Raw genomic sequence first — 21,638 nt, forward strand, 5'->3', positions numbered from 1 at the left:
AACACACTTAATGCAACAGTAAGTATTAGTTCATCACAAATATACCAATTATTATAATATAATTTATCCACTAATTTTGATTTATTTAAACAATATTTATAAAATAACAAAATATTTCAAGTATAGATATCGTTTATTTAATGTTGCAAATTTTAAAATTTTATTCTTGAAAAAAATCATACCTGTGGGTATAATTATCACTGCAGTTTGCAACTATCTGAATTAATTTTCTAAATATTAATCAATAAACTGGTATATACTAACCGTAACCCTCAAAGTTGAAAATTAAAGCATTTTTAATTCTCCAAAAGGTATTATAACATTTATTCTTGAAGTTTATACCAAAAATTAAGAAATATACACATATCGTAATAAAAGTTAAAATCAATACATCTATTGTTCCACTCAGGATCTAAAAATGTATCAAATATTTGTGTTTTTACTTAAATGTAATTAATATTATTTACTGATGTCTATTCCCTAATATTATAATTAATGATTTTATAATGTTATAATCTTACATATAATTCAGTTTTTTGCTCTAACTATTTATTCATTTATTTTGTGGACACTAAAATTTGTTAAGTCGACCTTCACAATTATACTTTAACTACAATATGAGTGAATATGACTAACTTGTTTAGAACGAAGTAAGAATGCAAAAAATAATGTTATATTCAAATAATTTATATTATTATGTTTAAAGTAAGTATTTTTAATTTTCTCATCAGTCATCAAATGTACACAATTTAAAAGGAATAGAAACGATTAACCATTGTAGTTTAGAGATATTTACAAGGAAACCCGATTAATATAAATATTTATATTATTATACTAATACAAAATTAAGTATTATGATAAAAAAATAATAACTTAAACTAAAATAGAAGTAGTTTTTAAAAATATGTAACTTAAATATTTAACCTATGTATTTATTATGACTTTATGAGTCACTTTTACTGTTTGGCTAATTGATAGCTGTAAAATAAATCTTAGTTGGTTATTATCCAACATAATAAGTAAAATAAATGCAAATTGAAACTAAATAAATATTAATCGACATGCGTTTTTCTATTTGTTACTTTTGTTAGTATATGAATCATTATTCATTAAAAATAATAATGTCACAAATATTTTTATACAACAGTTGTTATAATACTGTATTTTTTTAAAAATAATACGAGATATTCCTAAATATAAATATGATGAAATAAACAACGAGTGAACAAAAATGAATATAATTTATAATACTTAGTATGAAAATGCTAAATGATGCGCATTATTTAAAAAGATCACAACCTCCAGTTCTTATTAAAACGGTTTCCACTAATTGTATGTTTACCAATAAAAAATCATTATATAATTGATAACATTTAAGTATATTCTAACTTCTTAGAATGATAACAATTAATGTATAGTATATGTTAATAAGCTGTTATAAATTGTATCTTTATATATTTTATTCCATAATTTTAAGGATATAATGATCAATTTAAATATACATACGTTTTTTAGTTTCTAAGCAGTAATGGATGAATTGATAACAATGATGTAGTGAGTGTTTTTTTCTACCTACTATACATTTTTGGTGCAATAAAAATGCTAAACTTTAATATAATTTCTAGTAGGAAAATGAATATTGTTTGTAAATTTTGTAAAAAAAAAATTCCAGCACGATTCTTAATACTGAAGGAAATATTGTTACAAAATTAGTTTTCTTGTAATTCAAAAACGAATAACTATAGATTATAGATTATACTATTGAAATCTTTATCAAATGCTTATTTTAGAACTTATATACATGGTATAATTTACAAAATATATTTGCTCTCGAAAATATCAACAAAAAAAAAAACTTTAGGAATTAGATTTCTATTTACTGGGACGAAAAATATTACCAATCTGTTCTTGACTCTCGAACAGTACCTATTATTATATAATATTTGGCGTATTTTATAGAATATTATAGAAATTATGAAAATATTTATCATACTTTATTATTGCTTTGAATCTAAAAATTTTAACTCTATTATTATTGTCCAGTTAAAAAAAAAAAAATTCTAAGTTATGTTTCTATTCTATTGCAATATTTAATATAGAACTAATAAATATTAATAACTATAATAATAGTTAAGGTATAATATTGTATTTATATATATCACAATAACATTATATTTAAATTCAAAATTGTTCGGAAAGTTTTAATATGATTCTAGATAAATACTTATCTATAGACTATAGTGGAGCATGGGTTGTGATTTGTGAGATATATGAAATAATGATTTATATAGTGCTTGATTTTAAGTTATGACTTGTGAAATTATGATATAAATTTATTAAACTCAAATAAAAATGTTAAATGAATTTTAATACAAAAAAATCTTTATCCTGACATGAATACAACAAAAGTAGGATTGTATAAATATTTTTAACCTGATCTGTAATCATTATTAAACATATTATATTGTATCTATTACGATCAAAAGTGAATTATTCAAATACAAATGTTAAAAAACAACTGTTTAAAACATTTGTGTACATAACCCATGTAACGTTATAAGTATGTACAGAATGATCCAATAATCCTGAATTACCTATTAAAAATACATTAACTAATAACTACCTGTTTAACTAATTCTTTAACATATATTAGCTTTTTTGTACCATAATTTGAAAATGTTTCTTCACATATAAAATAAATACTAATAAGTTTAAATCATCAAATGATATTTTTTTTCATATATTCGCCTAACACCGCCGAGTATTTATATTAAGCCTAATCATCAGAATATCGGATCATCATTGTTATTATACATTACCCTGTACATAGTATATGGCTGTCGAATTGTCAAAATAAATTGGTTATTAAAAATTGTAATTAAAAAGTCATATTTAATTAGTGCATAATGTAACTCACTCGTAATAATTAACTGCCACAACATTAATACTTTATTTGAAATCCACGCAATACACATATAAAATAATATCTAACACAAAAAATGTATCTGTATAATACGTATAGTATATATTTATTAATTCTGTTTTTAGATGGTTATCATTCATCTCAAAATCTACTGCGTGGTCCTTATCATCCACCGCCTATTTATCAAATTTGCCATAGGTAATATAAACAAATATACTTTACTATTGAAATAAATATTAATCTATCAATCATTACCTATACTATAGGGTAAAATTGTTTTTTCATTTATATCTTTTATCTGAGTGATGAGATCGTATATGCACGACATAAACTGCATATACTAATAATGTATACTACTAATACTATGCTCTTACAATGCTCTGATTTAACTTATAACAAAATATTTTTAACCAAACAATAAAATTAACTTTGTAAAGGTGTGGAAGTAAGTATAGGAGGAAATTTAATTGAATTGTAAGGGGGCTTTGATGACAGTTTTTAAATAAACACCCATTTTATGCTTAAAACAATGTTCAATAATTTGGGGAGACTTTCAATCTGTTTTGGGACTTATACCCACCTAAGCACCACCGATCACTGCCTGTGGAAGTGGGTACATTTCAACTGCACAGTAGAATATTGTCGAATGAGTCATTATAATGGATATGTTAAATATGAATTCAATATATAAGAAGTTTTTTTGGTTAAAGTGAGAAGAAATATGGATAAAATCATTTCATTATTTGACTTTTTCGTTTTAAATTCGAAGTACCTAGAAATCGCTCACAGAGCACTTTTTTATATCTTCGTTAAGACTTTAAATAATAATATAATATTCAAAGCAAAAAATAACAAACGCTCTAATTCATAATCAATACATTCATCTCTTCAATTGAAATCTAAAAACAATATCATGTTCTAGTAATAAACCCAGCTATCTTCATGATTATATTTTATTTACAATAAATATAATATTTTGATTAATTTATGCGGTATAATTTCGTGTTTACTAACATATTAATAAATAATATTATAAATTATTTCTAAAATTCTAGCTGATGAAACATTTGAATAACAAACTATTATTATTAAATTATAAATTATATGAAATATTATATTACATATTTTTGTACTTAGTGTAATATGTTGCCAAGGCGCTCTTCTGCGTACAATCCAAATGTCAAAGGTGTTTGGATCGTCTAAAACATTTGTGGACATGAAAACGAAAAGAAAAGCACTAGAAATATTTAACGATTTTATTGGACTAAATAAAACATTTAATGGCAATATACCATTGCCGGAACTACAGAAATTTGTTAAAACTAATTTCCAAAATCATACCATAAGAAGATGGTCACCTCCAGATTTCAAAAATCATCCAATGATTATTAACTATGTACAAGATTATACATATAAGTGAGTATATGTTTTAATTTAAATTTTGATACGGAGTGATACATGCATTGATCATCATCTTTTGAAGCAATCAAAATTGATTTTGATTTTTGAGGATGTTTTTGATTATGTATGTTATAATTTGTTACTAGTTGAAACTTACAGGAAGGATATACATCAAAGGTAAACTAAAAGAACTTTAAAAAAAAAACTAGAATTATTATATACAAAACAGTTTTTGACAAAGTTTAATTTTGTTTTTATGTTATATCTTAAAAATAAACAACCATAGAGCCTTTAAAGTTTCATTTTTATAAAACTTATCAAAACTGCATATTATTTTATTGTAAAAAAAAACATAGACGTTTTAATATGCACACCTGAAGTAAAAAATGTAATACATAGTCTCATCAAAAGATGGATAATTAGATTTAAGTTTCTACCAATTACTACTCTCAACGTTGACAATTACAGCATTTTTGATTTTCTAAAAACTAATAAACATTCATTCTCAAAACTAAAAATACACACACATTATAGAAAAACAATTAATACATCTATCTTTCCATTTAAAATCTAAAATGTATCAAATATTTTGGGAATACCTAAATTTTTTTAGAATTAACAGTACTTATAGGCTATATGTGTTCTTAACTTCTAGGCATGACTTGGTAATCAATAACTTTAAATTTAAAGTTAAATTCTATAAATCCTACAGTAATAATTTAAACAAAATATGATACTAATAGTAACTTATTATTTTCTCAAATACCTTAAAACAGTGGTGCTAGGTTTTATTTTTTTTCATTAACAATAAAAATGAATATTACATAACTAAAATTAAAATGTTTAACAATAATTGTTTTATATAAAGAGAATTTTTGTCGGGAATAAACCAACTTTGGAATAAATTGGCAAAAATAATACCCACCAAAGTTAAAAATGACGCACAACTTTACTCAATGATATATGTACCAAACGGATTCTTTGTAAACGTGGAATCTCAAAATGAATTTTATTATTGGGATGCATATTGGATAATAAAAGGTATAATATAATACTTATTATTATATGTTTATTCTAATAGGTACTATTTTAATGTAATTAAAAAACTATAAAAACATTTTCTATTTTTTCATCATAATACAGATCCATAACAATTTATAATATTTTGATTAAAATAATATAATTGACCATTTTAAAATTAAAACAAATATTAATTGCAAAAACATACAAATTTTTAATCTTATTTTAAAATACATTCAATAAACAAAACTGTTTCACCTTTTAAAAAAAAATTTCAAAACATAACTAGGTAGTCAAAAACTAAAGCAATTTGTCTCACAAATCTCATCAAATACACTTCCTGTAAAATCTTTTCTACGAGCAGTTGACTACTACGAAGTGTCTCTGAATCTAATTATGACTTATTTTTATGTAATTCGTAAATCACAATGATATTCTAGTAAATAAATTACACAAACTGTATTTGTATTGATTGCAACTTTTCATAATAAAGATATTTAGAAAAAATTAAAATGAAAAAAACTAATCTATAAACATTTTTAATTTAAAGTAAAAATTTAATAAATTTCGCTACAATGCTGAAATTAATGATGTTACAAATTCGCCTTCATCAATATAATATAGCTGAGTTTTGTTATTAGATTATAATATTATAATATATCATATATATTATATTAAGAATATACAATTTAAACAACACTATATATACGTATGCTAAATAATAATGTAAATTAAAAATTCAAATTTATTATTTCTATACCATTTTATGTAATTCATATGTACATAATATAATATATATTCTATTTATAATATTAATTTGTAGGAGCATTAATATGTGGAATGGAAACTACCGTGAAAGGTATTTTACAAAATTTTCTTTCTATTATTCGAAATTATGGATATGTATTAATGGGAAACAGAATATACTATGAAGGAAGAACACAACCTCCACTTCTTACTCAAATGATGGCTATATATTATACATATACTAAAGACGAAAAATTCATGACTGATAACATTGAGGTACCTATAACTTATCTTTATAAATTAGATTATTATCTTAATTTTAATAATAAAATAATACCTATATAGTCTATTTAATATTTATATCAGTGAAACTCAGAATTTCTCAGAGAAAAATTTTAATTTAAATTAACAACAAAATACTTACAATGTTTTTATTATTTTGTCAAAATAATTTCAGTATTTCAGTTTTTCAAAATTTGTCGTATTTGACAATTTCATATGTAAATACTGTTCTCATTTTTATTTTACAACTTCCGTATCTGTCATATTGTACTATAAAAAAAAATTTAATTTCCTACTAATTTCTTAAGAAAAAACTAAATTACTAATTAAACTAAGACTTTAATAGTACCCTGCAATACACTTTTATTCTACACAATTATCTTTAATTTTAATTATAGCTTTTAGATGCGGAAATGATGTTCTGGTTAAGATACAGAACTGTTAACGTAAGAAGTACTGGTAATACTTATGTCATGACTCATTATATGAGCGATACATTTGATCCTCGTCCTGAAATGTATAGGTACATATAAGAATGGTTTAACATGTATTTCAAATTTTAATTATTAATATCATCATTAAATTATTAAATAACCTATGTTTTAAGTGCTGATGTATACATAGCAAAAAGTTTGCCCATCAAAGATCAAGATGAATATTACTGTAGAGTAAAAGCTGCCTCCGAATCTGGCTGGGGATTTTCAAGCAAACATTTCCACAATCGAGATCATTATAACGATTTTAGAAGTAAGACATCATATTTAAATATATTTTAAACGTCAGTATAAATAATGTATATTATTCTTAAAAGAATACAACATATTGATAAAATTATATTTTGTTATTAATATTGATACAAATATTTAAAACAATATATCATCGAGTTGACAATCCACATCATAATATATAATAACCCGTTTTTATATATAGTAAACTTTTGTACATTTAAAAATTTGAATCACTAAATATTTTAATAACTACAGGTTTTAAACGGTGTTTAAAATTTTTTATGTTTTTATTCTTATTTTAAAAAATAAGTATAAACTCGTATTCATAGGCGTACACAGACTTTATCCGCAGGGGAGACCTTAAAAATGTCCTAACCAAAGATTCTTGTGTGATTTTAACTGATTAATTAATAACTTAATCACATTTATTTTATATTTATGCTATTAGATTAAAACTGGCTTCACTTTTTAGATTTAAAATATAAAAGTGTTCACTATCTAGTATAATATAGATATTTATGTATTTGTTAAAGAAAAAGCCAGAGACCTCTCCCCTATCCCCCGTGTGCACGCCTATGATCGTATTTATTGGTATTTAAAAATTCTACAATATTTAAAACTCACAGGGGTATTATTGAAAATAAATCCATTGAATTTTGCATACGTTGAACTGAATTCTATAATGCAATCAAACTCCAATATTCTATCAAATATGTATCTCATAGTAAATGATGAGGTGAACTCGAAGTTTTATAAGCAACTCGCTCATCGTTATCAAATCGGAATAAACGCAGTGAGTGTTTTTGAATAATTTTGCACTATAGATAATACTATATGTTTATGTTAATTTATATGTATTTTTCTATTTAACTATTTACAGTTATTATGGAACGAGGATGAAAAAATATGGTTAGATTTTGACACATCAACAGCAGAAAGTCGCAATTATTTTTATGCTTCCAATTTAGCGCCTCTGTGGACTGGAAGTTATGACGATAAACTAAGTGAATTTTACGGTGATTCAGCAGTGGAGTATTTAATAAGAAATAATATTATAAATGAAGATTTGACACCTCGTTATTTATGTGAGAGTATAAAATTATTAATTAATAATTAATTTACTATAACGATCACGTTATTATTATATAGTTTATTCATAAACTTTAACTAGTGGTGGAGAGTAGAGTTTAAAAACATAATTCAACAAAAACTAATATAATATTTACATCTTATTATTTTTTTAACGTAATACAATCATTGACGACTGAAACAAGAAACACTGGTGTGGGCTAACTAACAGTAATTTTTATGTACCTAACGTGAAAATAATATAAACAGAAATGCAATGAAAAAATTGGGGGTGCTAAATCGATCTGTTTTTTGTTACCTAGCCAATGATTACACGATGAGAAACTTCACCCGTAATGGGGAGGAAAGAAAAGCATCACTAATTGAATAACAAAGAATTAATTTATTTAATAACTGCTTCAACAATATTTAATATTGTCTACAAAATAAAAACTAATAAACCACAATTGGCATTTGCGATGATGGTGCTAATTTAAAAACGAGCACAAGTGCTTCCTAAAATTACACCAACCAATGTAGATGGTTATTAGTTATTACTCTTATTGGAAAGTAAAGGATTGTCATAACAATTTTATTTTATTTTATTTTTAATTAATAACTAAAATTGCTGTTTATATTTTAAAAGCAATTTACCCAACACTAGTAAAATATTGATGTAAAACAAAAAACATAATATTAAATATTAATAAAAATATTTTATAAATACATTTTTAAATCGAAAAAATCTTGTACATATAACCAATATATAACCAATAATCTATAATAAATAATATTATAATATAACCAATAATCTCAACATGTTTTTGTATAGGCGTACCAACGTCTTTGTACAACACTGGTCTAGACTGGGATTATAACAACTGTTGGCCACAATTACAATCAATGATAATTTTTGGATTACATTCAACTAGAAGTGAAAAAGCAAAACAGGTAGCATTAAATTTAGCCAGTTCATGGGTGCACACAAATTTTGTGGGATATAATAAAACTAGAACTCTGTTTGAAAAGGTAAATTATTATTAGTAGTACTAGTAGTATGTAACCAAAATAAAATTTTAAAACATAAGTATGACTTGCAGTATAGTGCAATTACATTGGGCAGTAATGGCGAAAAAAAGGCTCTCAAAAATTACCCAGCAGGATATGGAGTGACAATTGGGGTATTACTTGAGATTTTTCATGAATGGGGAGATAAACTGAAGAGTAAATAATAAAACATAGAATTAAACAAAATATATACTTTTATAATGTATTGAAAAGCAATATAGTTGTTTTATTTTAAAATTATATAAATTGAACATGCATTATCGCCATTTTTTTTTTTTTTATTGTTAAATGTACCTAAATAATTGTATATTTTGGTTTGTTAATTGCTTAAAATACCAATGCACCAAAAGTGCATAAGCTATTTTTTCAGACTAGAAGATACAATAAGTTGCAGTGATACTCGCAGCAATGGTCATTATATACGGTATTTTCAATTATATATTTATATTCATAACAAAAAGTAATAGGTAGTCATTTTGTAATTGATACAACTTTAAAAAATGTGTACCTAGTACTTACCACTGCTCTTGTCTGTTGTTATTTGTCTAATCGGTTATTACACTCACTTATAAGAAACAAATACAACACTATGTTTACATTTCTACTATAATACCTATATGTGCAGATAAATAATGACTAATAGTACAATATTACCATAACTTATCTGAATATTGACTTTTATATGATCAATAATGACGAATATTGTTTGTTAAAATAATGAAATGTTGAATCCGTGCGGTAAATATACAATTGAATAAAAGATTTTTTTTCTAATTTCCTGCATAAACACTTAGCACGCACACTTTCCGGAAATAAGTACTATAACTACATACTAAAACAAACATCTGAATACAATTATTTATCAATATTTAAAAACATAAATGTATATAAGATATTATTATGCTCGTATACTCCACTTTAAAAACAGGTTTCTGAGAACATTCGAGTTTTATAGATAAAAAAAACTTTGTTAGCGTACATTATGAATGAGTACAAAAGTCATTACGTCTTTAATTCTTGGATTAGGGTAATTGGTAAGGTAATAACTCGTTTTAGAAGTTAATTATTGGTATATTTTAATTGACTTAATTTGCTTTATCGTTGTTTGATATACTAAACAGTTATTGCTTTAGTGTGACCATCATTATTGTCTCATGATAGTAGCCACTAATACCATACTAGATTAAATAGTATTAGAGAACGGGTTACATATTATAAGGCTGTGTTCCATATACCTGTTATTACATGGTAATCAAACTTAATTTCGTTTAAAATCTAAGTCACTTAAGTATATCTATTACTTAAATAATGTGTACCTATATCTTATACCTATCTAAAACGACTCCGAAATCGGTTATACTATGTACCTACAAAACTATAAAAAAAAAACGTCTTAAAATAATCACAACATGTTTTGACTATATTTCTAATAGAACAATACGTCAACGTATTCTGACAATTTATAATGCACTATAACTACTAAATTATCATTTCTTTTACCAACACAAATTGCTGATGTCATATTACAATTTATTATGTTTTCTCTTCGGAATAAAACTAATAAATACATTTTTAATACATTTTGATATCTAAAATACATCATATTATTTTTCAATTTAAAGTATTGAACGTATTTTTAAACAATACTTATGCATTTACAAATTATAAATTATAATTTTAAATAAAAATAAAATCTGAATACATAATAAACTTAGGCACTGTATGTCACCGTAATGGTGTAGTGATTATGATGACCACTTACCATTCACTGAAAAAAAAAATTAGTTCTAATAACAAAAATATAGTTACCATAACTGTTAAAAGTAGCTGGCTCAGGGACAGCAGTAATTTTAGTTGTTAGTACAAATCAATTCTGGTTATCCGTTAATAGTTGTAATAGTAATGTCGTTTGTTGTAGTAACTACATTTTATTTGTAATGCCTACAGAAATTATTTACTCACAACAAAATACCACTTTGTAATCTTAACAATAAATATTACAAGGTTTGTTGGTAGATCAGAATATTTTTATAAACCTAGCAAATGTTATATTTTCTTTTATAGTTGAGAGAACATTTTTTGTTTTAGAAGTAGCTAATTATTTTTGTATGATTACATGATTCTTATGTTGAGTATACAGAACACTAGGTTAGGCTAACCATAATTAATTTGTTAAAATAACCAAACAGAACAACTACCTGTACAAAATATATTATATTTTTGGTTGTAGTTACTAAATGTCATAAGCACACATAGGGGGTGATTAGCACCCCCAATTTCCCTAAGTTATTTATTTCAGCAGTCATTTGTAAATTCATGAGGTTTATTTGTTTGGATGAAATATTATATGAATTATACATAAAATAATAAAATAAGTACATTTCAAATCAATGTGCACCTATGCTATTGCTATACGCACAATCTCTAGGATTGCATTTTTGCAAAAATTCAAAATTGTCATTATTTTACAAGAGGTAAATTTTATTGATACAAATAAATGTTTAGAAATTACAATATTAATTTTTAAATTTAAATAATTTATGTTTTTAACTAAAATAAACATGTACAAGTTTAAATTACAAAGAACTTCTTACAGTTACAAATCTGGTTCCATCTGGAGTAACATTTAAATTATTTGGGATGGGAGATACCAAGGAATCTTGAAAAATGAAACAATTATTATTTGTTTCAGGAAATATAACTTCATATGAATATACATGTTCATTAAATCCCACCATTAGAAGAGAATTGCATTCAAAAATTATTCTATCAGAATCGTAAAGAAAAATATTGTTCACAGAAACAAATTTATAATTATCATTTTCCAAAATATCTTGTGTTAATATGTGTTTTGTTTTATAACGTACACCTTTAACTGTTGCCCAACTAACACAAAATAAAGATTTATCGAGATCCAGATTGAGTTCATTTTTTATAGCATGAGATTTGATTGGACATAATGACTTACAAGGACCTACAACTACATTTGAACATAATTTACCCTTGCCAAATATATTATTCAGTTGTAACTGATGTTTAATTGCTAATGTTAAGCAAATGTTACGTCGATTAAAAGATGATCTAGCTGCAATTTTAGAGATCCTATGTTTGGCTTCAAATCTCATAGACCAAAAATTACCTACAGGACCAAACTTTTTGATTAGTAAGGGATAATGAAGTAAAAAATGAAATTTAGGTTTAAGAGATTTTTTACTATATTTTAAATAAAGCTCATTCAGTTCTCCAACTAAAGTTTTTAGTAAAAAAATACTTTGTTCTTCAACTAGTGATGACAACAAAATATCTATAACTTTACGCAAGGTTATATACAGAGTCCAAACTGGTTCTTCAGCAGGTATAAAATCACCAATAATTAAACCAAAATACCTAACTAATATTAACATTTCAGAAGCAGATTGTCGAACATTCCCTTGACTAATATGTTCCATACTTAAAGCACAAGGTTTATTACGTTCAGGTCCAAAATCAAAACCAAAAAGCCTTTCATTCAACACTTGTAGGGAAAATAGTTTCAATTCTATAACATAGTAATATATAATAAAACCCATTATATACTTGGCACAACCTTCAAGAACATCATGCATTACATCAACTCCAACTTGGTCGTATAGACTAAAATCTTTGACATCTAACCAAACACACTTTTCTTTAATACCAGTAGTACTTACATTATTCTCACTTAAATGAATATAATACTCATCAATTGTTCGAAGGAGAGATTCATCTTCATGGGATTGAACTCTCAACATTTCTTTTCTTATATTACAAATTCGACAAGGAAAATTAGAAGAAAAAGATTCAACAAAACCAATAATGGAATGAATCCCTAAGTTATCTCCTAAAATTAGACCTAAGTCAAAGTATAATGTACCATTAAATACCGGAGTTTCAATTTCTATACCAACATTTTGCAAAAAGTTTAATTCGTCAATTACAGGTTTGAAAATTATCTTATTCCCAAACTCTATTCTATCAGAAGAATGAAAAAGTAATGTGAGAAAAATATTAGATAACATTGAAGAACGGTGTATTGGTATGCATGGTAGGGACACATAAACTGCCCCTAACTTGTGAATTCCAGAATGACTACCAAGAACATTCCCACTCTCAAAATCATCAAAAAACAAAAATAGTGGTAAGACAGTCTTTCCTTCAAATTTCTTGATTCTACTCTGCCAAAAAGTACCCTGAATAAAATTGCCTAAAACACTCTTGTTACTCATTAAATTCTTCATGTTTTCTAATGTTTCACCAAGAATATTTTCAAGTGAAAAAAATTGTTTCAACACTTTTCTCAATGGTATAAACTGCTGTGAACAATTTATTGGTTCAAGGATAGAGACACCATTTTTTATGATCTTGTTTAAACGTTGGCCAATTACAACTTCCTTAGGTTCTATGTAAGTACCTTTCTCAGCAAAAAAATTAAACCTTTTATGCTCAGTTTTAAAATTACCTAAAACATTTTTAAAAACACTTGTGATATTATCAATAACAGTATAACATTCACTAGATATTTTTTTTCAGACAACATATTTTTATTATAATTTGCAATGTATGCAGAAAATCCTTCTACTATAACTTTATCCAGGCCATCGACCACAAATTGAACAGCATTCCTTGGTATTATAGGGTTAGCATATAATGATGCAAGAAAACTACTTATCGAATGATTTAATAACTCACCTGGATCAATAATTAAATTTTCTTTACTATTCCCATTAAATGCACTATTATTATTATGTGTGTAAGTTTCACATACAGTTGTGGTTTCAGTTAGTTCATTAGTGTTGTTAATATCATCTATAAATGCATTTTTATTATTTAACTGTTGAGAAGTACAGGGTTGTGATTCATAGGTGTGGTTTAGCAAATGTTTACGAAAGGAATTCTTTAAAGTAAATGATCTAGAACAATTATTTTCAGCACAAAAATAGGAATTAAATTTCTGTTCAGGATGAAAAAAATCGAAGTGATTAAACAAAATTTTAATACTATTTAATGTCTGATTACATAAAAAACAAGTAAACATTTTATATGAATATGTATAACTAAATATAAAAAGAATTAACCTCCTTTAGCTATATACTGGATAAATTAATAAAATATACTTGAAAAAAAAATTATTCATCTTCAATGTGACGAATACCAACATCTGACATAAAAGCGTTCACAGCTGTGTAATTTTTGTCCCATGGTGTTTTTAAATTGTATAGACCTTTTTGAATAAAATACCAAACTCCTGCTGATTCAACAGGATACTCAGCGTTTAGAGTTAAAATTATTTTGAAGCAACAATCTACAGATGCTATTATAGAGTTTAGTCTATAAAATGTGTTATCCACTACTACCAAATAAGATGAAATGTCTTTTAAACTGTGACCAACTATGATAACAAAAGGTTGTAATGTTTGGCCAAATTGAATTAATTTGTTTCTCCTTCTTGTGATAGTTTCTTGAACTTCAGAATCACTTCGTACGTGAGTTATAAAACCATCCCTTACTTCAATTTTTGAAGGTCTCCAAATTTTTGATTTCTTGTTTCTTGTGCTAGAAACACTTATGAGGAATGAGAGACTTAAAAGTGTGATAATATTAGAGATTTCCTCGTCCTCTGAAAATTAACAAAGTAGACAAAAATATTAGCATAATAAATAAAAATAGGCTCCTCACAAATTGGTAATAGATATGAGTAATACATTTTTATTTTATTCAATATCCTAATATAACCTTGTTACTCTATTGAATTTTGGTATTGATTTCTATATGTTACATATCAAAGAAAAAACTGGAATACATTTTTCAAATGGTAAATATGTTTTAAATATTAATAATTAGTATATTTGAACTTAACATTTTTTATTTTCTAAATACTATGATAATCAAAAAAAAAGTCTAAAATTAAAATCTTGACACCATTTGATAAGTATGAAAGTTTTAAAAAATGTAACTTTAACTAAATTGGTATATTACATACAGTAGATGAACATATTTACCTACATGATACATTTTAATAGTACCCATGTTAACATGTTTTCAGTTAAAACTTATAAACGCATATGATAGCCCACATGCCCCCTCACATTAAAATGAGTGTTGAGTATCAATAAAGAATTTTTGGTCCCACCAATTTGTATATAGTATGTATAATTAAAAAGTTAAAAAATAATCTCAACTAACCTTCAAGATATAATTTAATATATTCATTCAAAATATTATTCACAGATTCTTCTCTTGATTTATTCACTTTAGCTCTAAGCAACTCAAAAATATTATTTTTGTAAATAATCAGGTTTTGGTACAATTTATTTTCTTTGCCTGGATAAGTCACTTGGAAATCTTTTAAAATCTGTAGCAAAAAAAAAAGTAAAAGTTAATTAGATCAGATTTTTTTTTATTAATTTTATAAGATGGCTTCAATTAAACTTACAAGTAGATAGCCTGATGGTTTCTTAAGAGCTGGATATTCTAACATATAATTTGCAATCGACTGTCCATTTTTTGACATAAGCTTCTTTAAACGTACATTAGTGGTTAAATCCCAATTCTTTTCCACTATTTCCCATGGGTCACTAGAATTTTGTAACCATTTCAACCCTTCCTCTACAGATGAATGTAATTCCTTATCTTCTTCCTCAACAGAGTGTTGGAGTCCTTTTGACAAAGAAAAAGAACTACTAGAAGAAGAAGAGGATGTCGAACTTCTTCTTGATGATTGTATTAACCCAGATTTTCGATATTCTCTTCTCCTGTTGTTTAGACAGTCTAGTAGTTTTCCTTTGGCTGATCTTTTCAGTCCAGGACCGTATGAAATATAAGGAATGAAGTAGGTAGGTGTACGTTCTTGGTGAAAAACTGAAGTTATTTGATATGCCAGGTCTTGAAGTCTTGTAGACAAAATACGCTTCTGTGCATCATCTTTAAGTTCTTTATTTATAATAAGATTACAGAGACGTCTACGACCTATACTATCTAGTAGTCCACTTTGTCCAAAACTAGCTAATAATGACTTGCCTTCATTTGTACTTTTCAGCAGGTTGTGTACATCCTAATTAAAATTATATATTAATAATTAGGTATCAATAATTTACAAAACGGTAATAGCTTATAATAGGTTTTAAAGTAGCTCCAATAATTCAACCACAAACAGAAATGGCACCTTGTGTTTTGAGATATAATGAAATACATTAAAAAAATAATGATATAAAAATAAAATGAGTTAGGTAATGATTATTTTATGAGTACATAATATTATACAGGTAACAGCCAAGCCAACACATAAGTAATATTATAACAAAAGTTGAAAAAAAAATATAAAATATTTAATGTATTTACATTTGTTGATGACTGCAGTGTACTTGATACTTCTTTAGAAGTTTTTTCACTTTGTTGCACTACTCCTTCGACTACTGCCAAATTGTCCTGATTTATTAAAATATGATTTTCAACTGGCAAAGTAGTTGAAGTTTGTGTAGTCTAAATTAAAATGTTACTTTAAAAGGATATACTGAAATACAGAGGTATGAATATTCTTTAATTTACCTGTAAGTTGGTGTGATCTTCACTCAAATTTTGATTTAGCTCTGTTTCAAACTAAATTAAGAAAAGAAAAAAATAAGGTTTAAATTAGATATTTTTAGTTAGGTACTTAAAAAGATATGACTGTACATTATACACAAATAAGTAACAATTATACTTGTCTAATATTGGACTTTACATTTATTTCCGAGGATCCTGTCATTCCTTGTATAATTATTCTCCATTGATCAATATTAGTTTTCAATTTAGCTCGATGACCAATAATTGGTACTAGCTCCCTTATCATATCATCACTTAACAGTCCTAATGCCTTAATATCTATTTCATTTTCTATAAAATAATATTATATTTAACTAAATTAAATTCCACCATCAATAGAAAATCATTAACATTTAAATTAAAGATTAGGTAATATAAACACTACATAGGTAAGTATATAGTATTTACTAACATAAATAAGTTAGCATTAAAAAATTAATTACAAATTGGTTAGTTATATAGATTTTCAAGTTACTAAATATTTAAAATATGATGCTTATACGCTCAAAAAATTTTTAAAAGATTCTCTTAATATTCTTTAAACATGTAAAATATAACAAAATATGATATTTTTTATTTAAAATTGTTAATAGATTTGTAAGTACACAAGTTAGGTACAATAAGAAATAATATTTCTAAAAGTCTACATTAAATTAAACAATGTTTACTATCAATATTGTACCTCATATTAAAATATACACAAACTCGAAAATCAATAGTAGGTAAACCTAAAAATATGAATTTAGGTACATTTTTCTATCTCCAAAATATGCTTTAATATGCAAAATAAATTTTTTCTGTAAAAGATAAACTTATCATCTATATAATGCTACAAAAAGCCAACAAAGATATGTAAAAACCTAAAAATCTGCTTTTTAGTTATGGATTTATCTACTAATTACATTTCAATTAAGATTTAGTGAATTAAACATACCTATTGAATTGTTTGAAATCAAATAATATCAGAATATATATATTGTTTTAAAAGTAGCTATATTTCTAGTTAATTTCTATTAAAAATTATTAAAATCATATTCAAGGTATTTATTTTATTAAATAATGAAGTCATGAAGAAAAATTAACTTTTTTAAGTTCTACCAATATTAATACAGTTCAAATAGGTATCTACTTCGTCGAGAGTCAATTACATTGTAACAACACCCAAAATGTAAGTTTAGTTTGTTTGTAAATGTGTACTTAATATTTATACTATATAACTATAATTTAAACAAGTACTTACCTAGTTTTAAATGTTTTAAGACTTACCTCGAAATATTTGAATATATTGAGAAAGATCCCAAGCATTCAGAAAATCAACGACATCTTCGTCTGCCATACTTGGATATATAAATATTTTAGTATTTTAATTAATATTATTAAACCATTTAATATCGTAATACTGTTAATTAATTAGAGCCCACTGTGGAAAGTGGAAATATCAAATAATAAAAATGAGGAAAAGATGTGTGAGTGTGTCGACTGTCGAGTGACGTGTGTGTGTGTTCAGTGTTGTGACGCGTGTATCGCACGAATCCTGGTTTTCCCCATGATATATCGTTATCACAACTTTAATTTTACATATTGTATACTAAACTAAATAACTTTGTTGAAATTACAGTAATATCGTAAATTTCTATAGATAATTACAATAAATATAATAATTGTAACAAAACTGTTTGGCTACCCATAACAATAATACAATATCTACTACAATACATTGCTTGCAAGGACTAAAATATTATTTGTTTCGAGCATTGTTTAATTCTTGCTGCGTTTCAATTTTTATACTTGAAGATACAATACAAATAGTTAAAATTTCATTTTAGCAGTAGATGCAAAATACACTATTACTATTACATAGTAATTAGTGTATACAACATAACATTAAATAACCATAATAAATGAATACTTGTAACAAAACGTTTGGTTGTATATAAAAAACACTATGGCTAGTATTACTGTATTAGAGTTATTGCAACTATTAATCGTTTAACAAATCAAATTTGTTAATAAAACAACTCCGATTTTTTTCAGTGTTGTTACCAATATAATAAATTGTAAATTCAAACAAAATTATTTTTCATATATATATTACAAACACAGATTATTATATCAATACTATAGAGAAGTATCAAACTATTAATTGATGTCTTTAAGAATTTGGATATTGGCTTTAAATGCATTATTAATAATGTACAATTATATCGCCCCACACAACTATATATTCTAAAATACCAGTACTGTTAGATGTGTTTATCATTTTAGTAATTATTAATTTTATTTTTTTATTTATGATTAAATACATATATATATATATATATATGTATACATATGAAATAGAACGAACGATCAGTAGAACTACTGTAATGTATACCTCGTTATCATTTAAGTGACTGTATAATATAATATGTATATTTATTATATATTTATAAAATATAATAATACTAAAATCAGAAATTAAGTTTTCTATTATTAATGCAGAAGATTGAACAAATGTTTGTCAAAAAATATTATAAGCTGATATTATAATAACTTACAAAAATACAAACAATGAAAAAATATACCTAAACGTACCACACGTTAGAACGATGTGAATGAGTTCGTGGTATGAATAGCTTAAAATTAATCTAAATATTTAAAAAATTAATTGAAAAAAAAGATCGTAATCATATACCTATTATACTATGTAAATTGCGGCTTTTCGATTTCCGATCGATTATGCAATTTAAAAATAAGTATTAATCTTTGATTTATCAATGTAGATAATATTATTATTATTATTACTATTATTATATATTATATAATATTATTAGCAGTCCCATTCGATTGTATTCCAATTTTGAAAAGACCATCCACAATGCTGAAATACATGCTTGGTCTTATATTAAAGTAAAAAGGTGTGGTTTTGACCTTGATTAAATTTTGCACAAAAAAATACAGAAATTAGACTTAAGTAATGATTACAAAAATAACAATACTGAGATAAGTAATTTTTTTATAAATTATTTTTTTAACATCTTTTTTAACTTAAGATATGATTGAAGATTGTTTTGAATATGATATAAGAACATTACGCCATTACAACCACAAAATGATAGGATAATAAAATTTACTGACTGCATATTTGAAACATATTTAACCAACGACGTAGAGTTTCCACAACATATGTCATATACATATATATGGACTGAATTCATATCAACGGTGCGCACAACACATAGTTGTGAATCATATAAGAAATTAAACAGTTCATACAATTCATCATACCCAAATGTATTTCATGTCATTAACCTTAAGAAAAAGACAATATGATACGTACATAAATCGGAGAACAAAAACAAAAAAAAATAACTGAAAAGAAACATTTATGCATGACAAAATGTATGAATACAAGTAAAACTTGATTAGACTATTTACGGGAATTATCTTACAAATTTTAACCCGTTTCTTAATTACAAATTTTTAATAGTATATTTTTACTTATAAAAAAAAGCATCAAAACCAATATTTTTAATCATACTAATATTATAATATTATTACAATTATATTATCAATCCAAAGTCTAAAAATGGAAAGGAAAATAATATTGATTTTGAAAGTCTTTAACGTAATTCACGAATGAAAGTATTTAGACATAGGTACATACGAAATATACCTGGGCCAACTTTCGGTTCCAAATATTTACCAGTTTCTTACTTAAAAATGTTTAATGATACATTTTTTTATTATAATAAATTTAAGTACGAATATCCTAGGCCGCAATTTACGTACATTTCAAATATACCAGGGTTTTACGCGCATGTATAAAAATATACATCCTAACCTGCAATTTAGGTATGTATAAAATATAATATACCGGTCGTAATTTACACAAATAAAATTAAATGGGGCGCAATATAGAGCAACCCATAATACTTAGTAATGAAGAGTTCTTACTTCTTACAAATAATATTTTATTGAATAATATCAAAAATCGTTAATTTAAATATCTAAGTTTATAAAAATTTGAACACTATATCTAAAATAAAAATAACACTTACCTATGTACATTTTTAAATTTTTATATTTAAGAATATAAGTAAATATACAATAATACTAATACCTAATAGGATATTTCAAGTTTAAAATCTTAAGTGTGAATAATAAAAATAGCAATATTTATAAGCAACAAAAGAATTAACATATTTTTATAATTTTAATTATTTTAATAAAACTGTTTAAAATTCAATAAAAAAGATCGTAATTATGAATTGTTGATAAATGTTTATTTTAGGTAGTAAACACAACTTATGAAGGAACCTTGTATTTATTGCTAACATTTTTTATTCATACATAAAACAAAAAAAAAATTAAAACGTTGAAAATGTTAGAAATGTCGAATGCCTATAAATACCTATAACATACTAAGAATCAGTTTATGTTTTAAAAATATTATAAAGTCTAAAAAATACTTACATAAATTTGAGAAAAATTTAAATCTCTACAGTTCTTAATTTTTTATTATATACAATAGATTAAATTTGACTGGAAAATGTGTTTTTGCATAAAAATTCCCGTTTTAAACTTATAATAATAATTTCTTCGTTTTTCAAACTATTCCAAGAAGTACTGCAATTGTTTACTGTTTTCTATCCTGAATATAAACCTTAACTCTTAAAGTTAAGAGGGCGTTGTCTCCATTTTACAAACGTTCGTCGTTCATATTAGACGACAAATATACGTTCAGCAAAAACCATTTTAATATGCTGTTAGCTTTAATATTAAAATTCACTTTATCTATAATCAAACTTAAAGATACTTTT

At 24.9% G+C, this 21,638-nt stretch overlaps 2 protein-coding genes across 2 annotated transcripts; one reads left to right on the forward strand and one right to left on the reverse strand.

Moving 5' to 3' along the window:
* Positions 1 to 2,914: 2,914 nt before the first annotated feature.
* On the forward strand, positions 2,915 to 9,497 carry LOC114129272 (trehalase-like). Its single transcript, XM_027993954.2, has 10 exons — positions 2,915 to 3,121; positions 4,061 to 4,339; positions 5,193 to 5,365; positions 6,168 to 6,367; positions 6,772 to 6,896; positions 6,981 to 7,120; positions 7,728 to 7,894; positions 7,982 to 8,186; positions 9,002 to 9,198; positions 9,270 to 9,497. Exons 1-10 carry the CDS (start codon positions 3,000 to 3,002, stop codon positions 9,399 to 9,401), a joined length of 1,740 nt encoding a protein of 579 aa, XP_027849755.2. The 5' UTR covers positions 2,915 to 2,999; the 3' UTR covers positions 9,402 to 9,497.
* A 4,734-nt stretch (positions 9,498 to 14,231) lies between these two features.
* Positions 14,232 to 18,160, reverse strand: LOC114120719 (uncharacterized). The gene is made up of 7 exons (XM_050204650.1): positions 18,103 to 18,160; positions 16,976 to 17,127; positions 16,801 to 16,851; positions 16,594 to 16,734; positions 15,689 to 16,306; positions 15,439 to 15,607; positions 14,232 to 14,872 (listed from the first exon to the last, which is right to left on the reverse strand). Exons 2-7 carry the CDS (start codon positions 17,081 to 17,083, stop codon positions 14,382 to 14,384), a joined length of 1,578 nt encoding a protein of 525 aa, XP_050060607.1. The 5' UTR covers positions 17,084 to 17,127; positions 18,103 to 18,160; the 3' UTR covers positions 14,232 to 14,381.
* Positions 18,161 to 21,638: the final 3,478 nt, after the last annotated feature.

This window comes from Aphis gossypii, chromosome 3 (assembly GCF_020184175.1).
Source record: "Aphis gossypii isolate Hap1 chromosome 3, ASM2018417v2, whole genome shotgun sequence".
NCBI lineage: Eukaryota > Metazoa > Arthropoda > Insecta > Hemiptera > Aphididae > Aphis > Aphis gossypii.

Bases quoted from the DNA above. Each gene is read 5' to 3' on its own strand.
- LOC114129272 (XM_027993954.2), top strand. From the start codon at position 3,000: ATGTATCTGTATAATACGTATAGTATATATTTATTAATTCTGTTTTTA. The intron at 4,340-5,192 runs GTGAGTATATGT...TTTTATATAAAG, and splicing joins GTACAAGATTATACATATAA to AGAATTTTTGTCGGGAATAA. The intron at 6,368-6,771 runs GTACCTATAACT...TTTTAATTATAG, and splicing joins TCATGACTGATAACATTGAG to CTTTTAGATGCGGAAATGAT.
- LOC114120719 (XM_050204650.1), bottom strand. From the start codon at position 17,083: ATGATAAGGGAGCTAGTACCAATTATTGGTCATCGAGCTAAATTGAAA. The intron at 15,608-15,688 runs GTAAGTTTAATT...TTTTTGCTACAG, and splicing joins AACCATCAGGCTATCTACTT to ATTTTAAAAGATTTCCAAGT. The intron at 14,873-15,438 runs GTTAGTTGAGAT...GTTAATTTTCAG, and splicing joins TATTAAATTATATCTTGAAG to AGGACGAGGAAATCTCTAAT.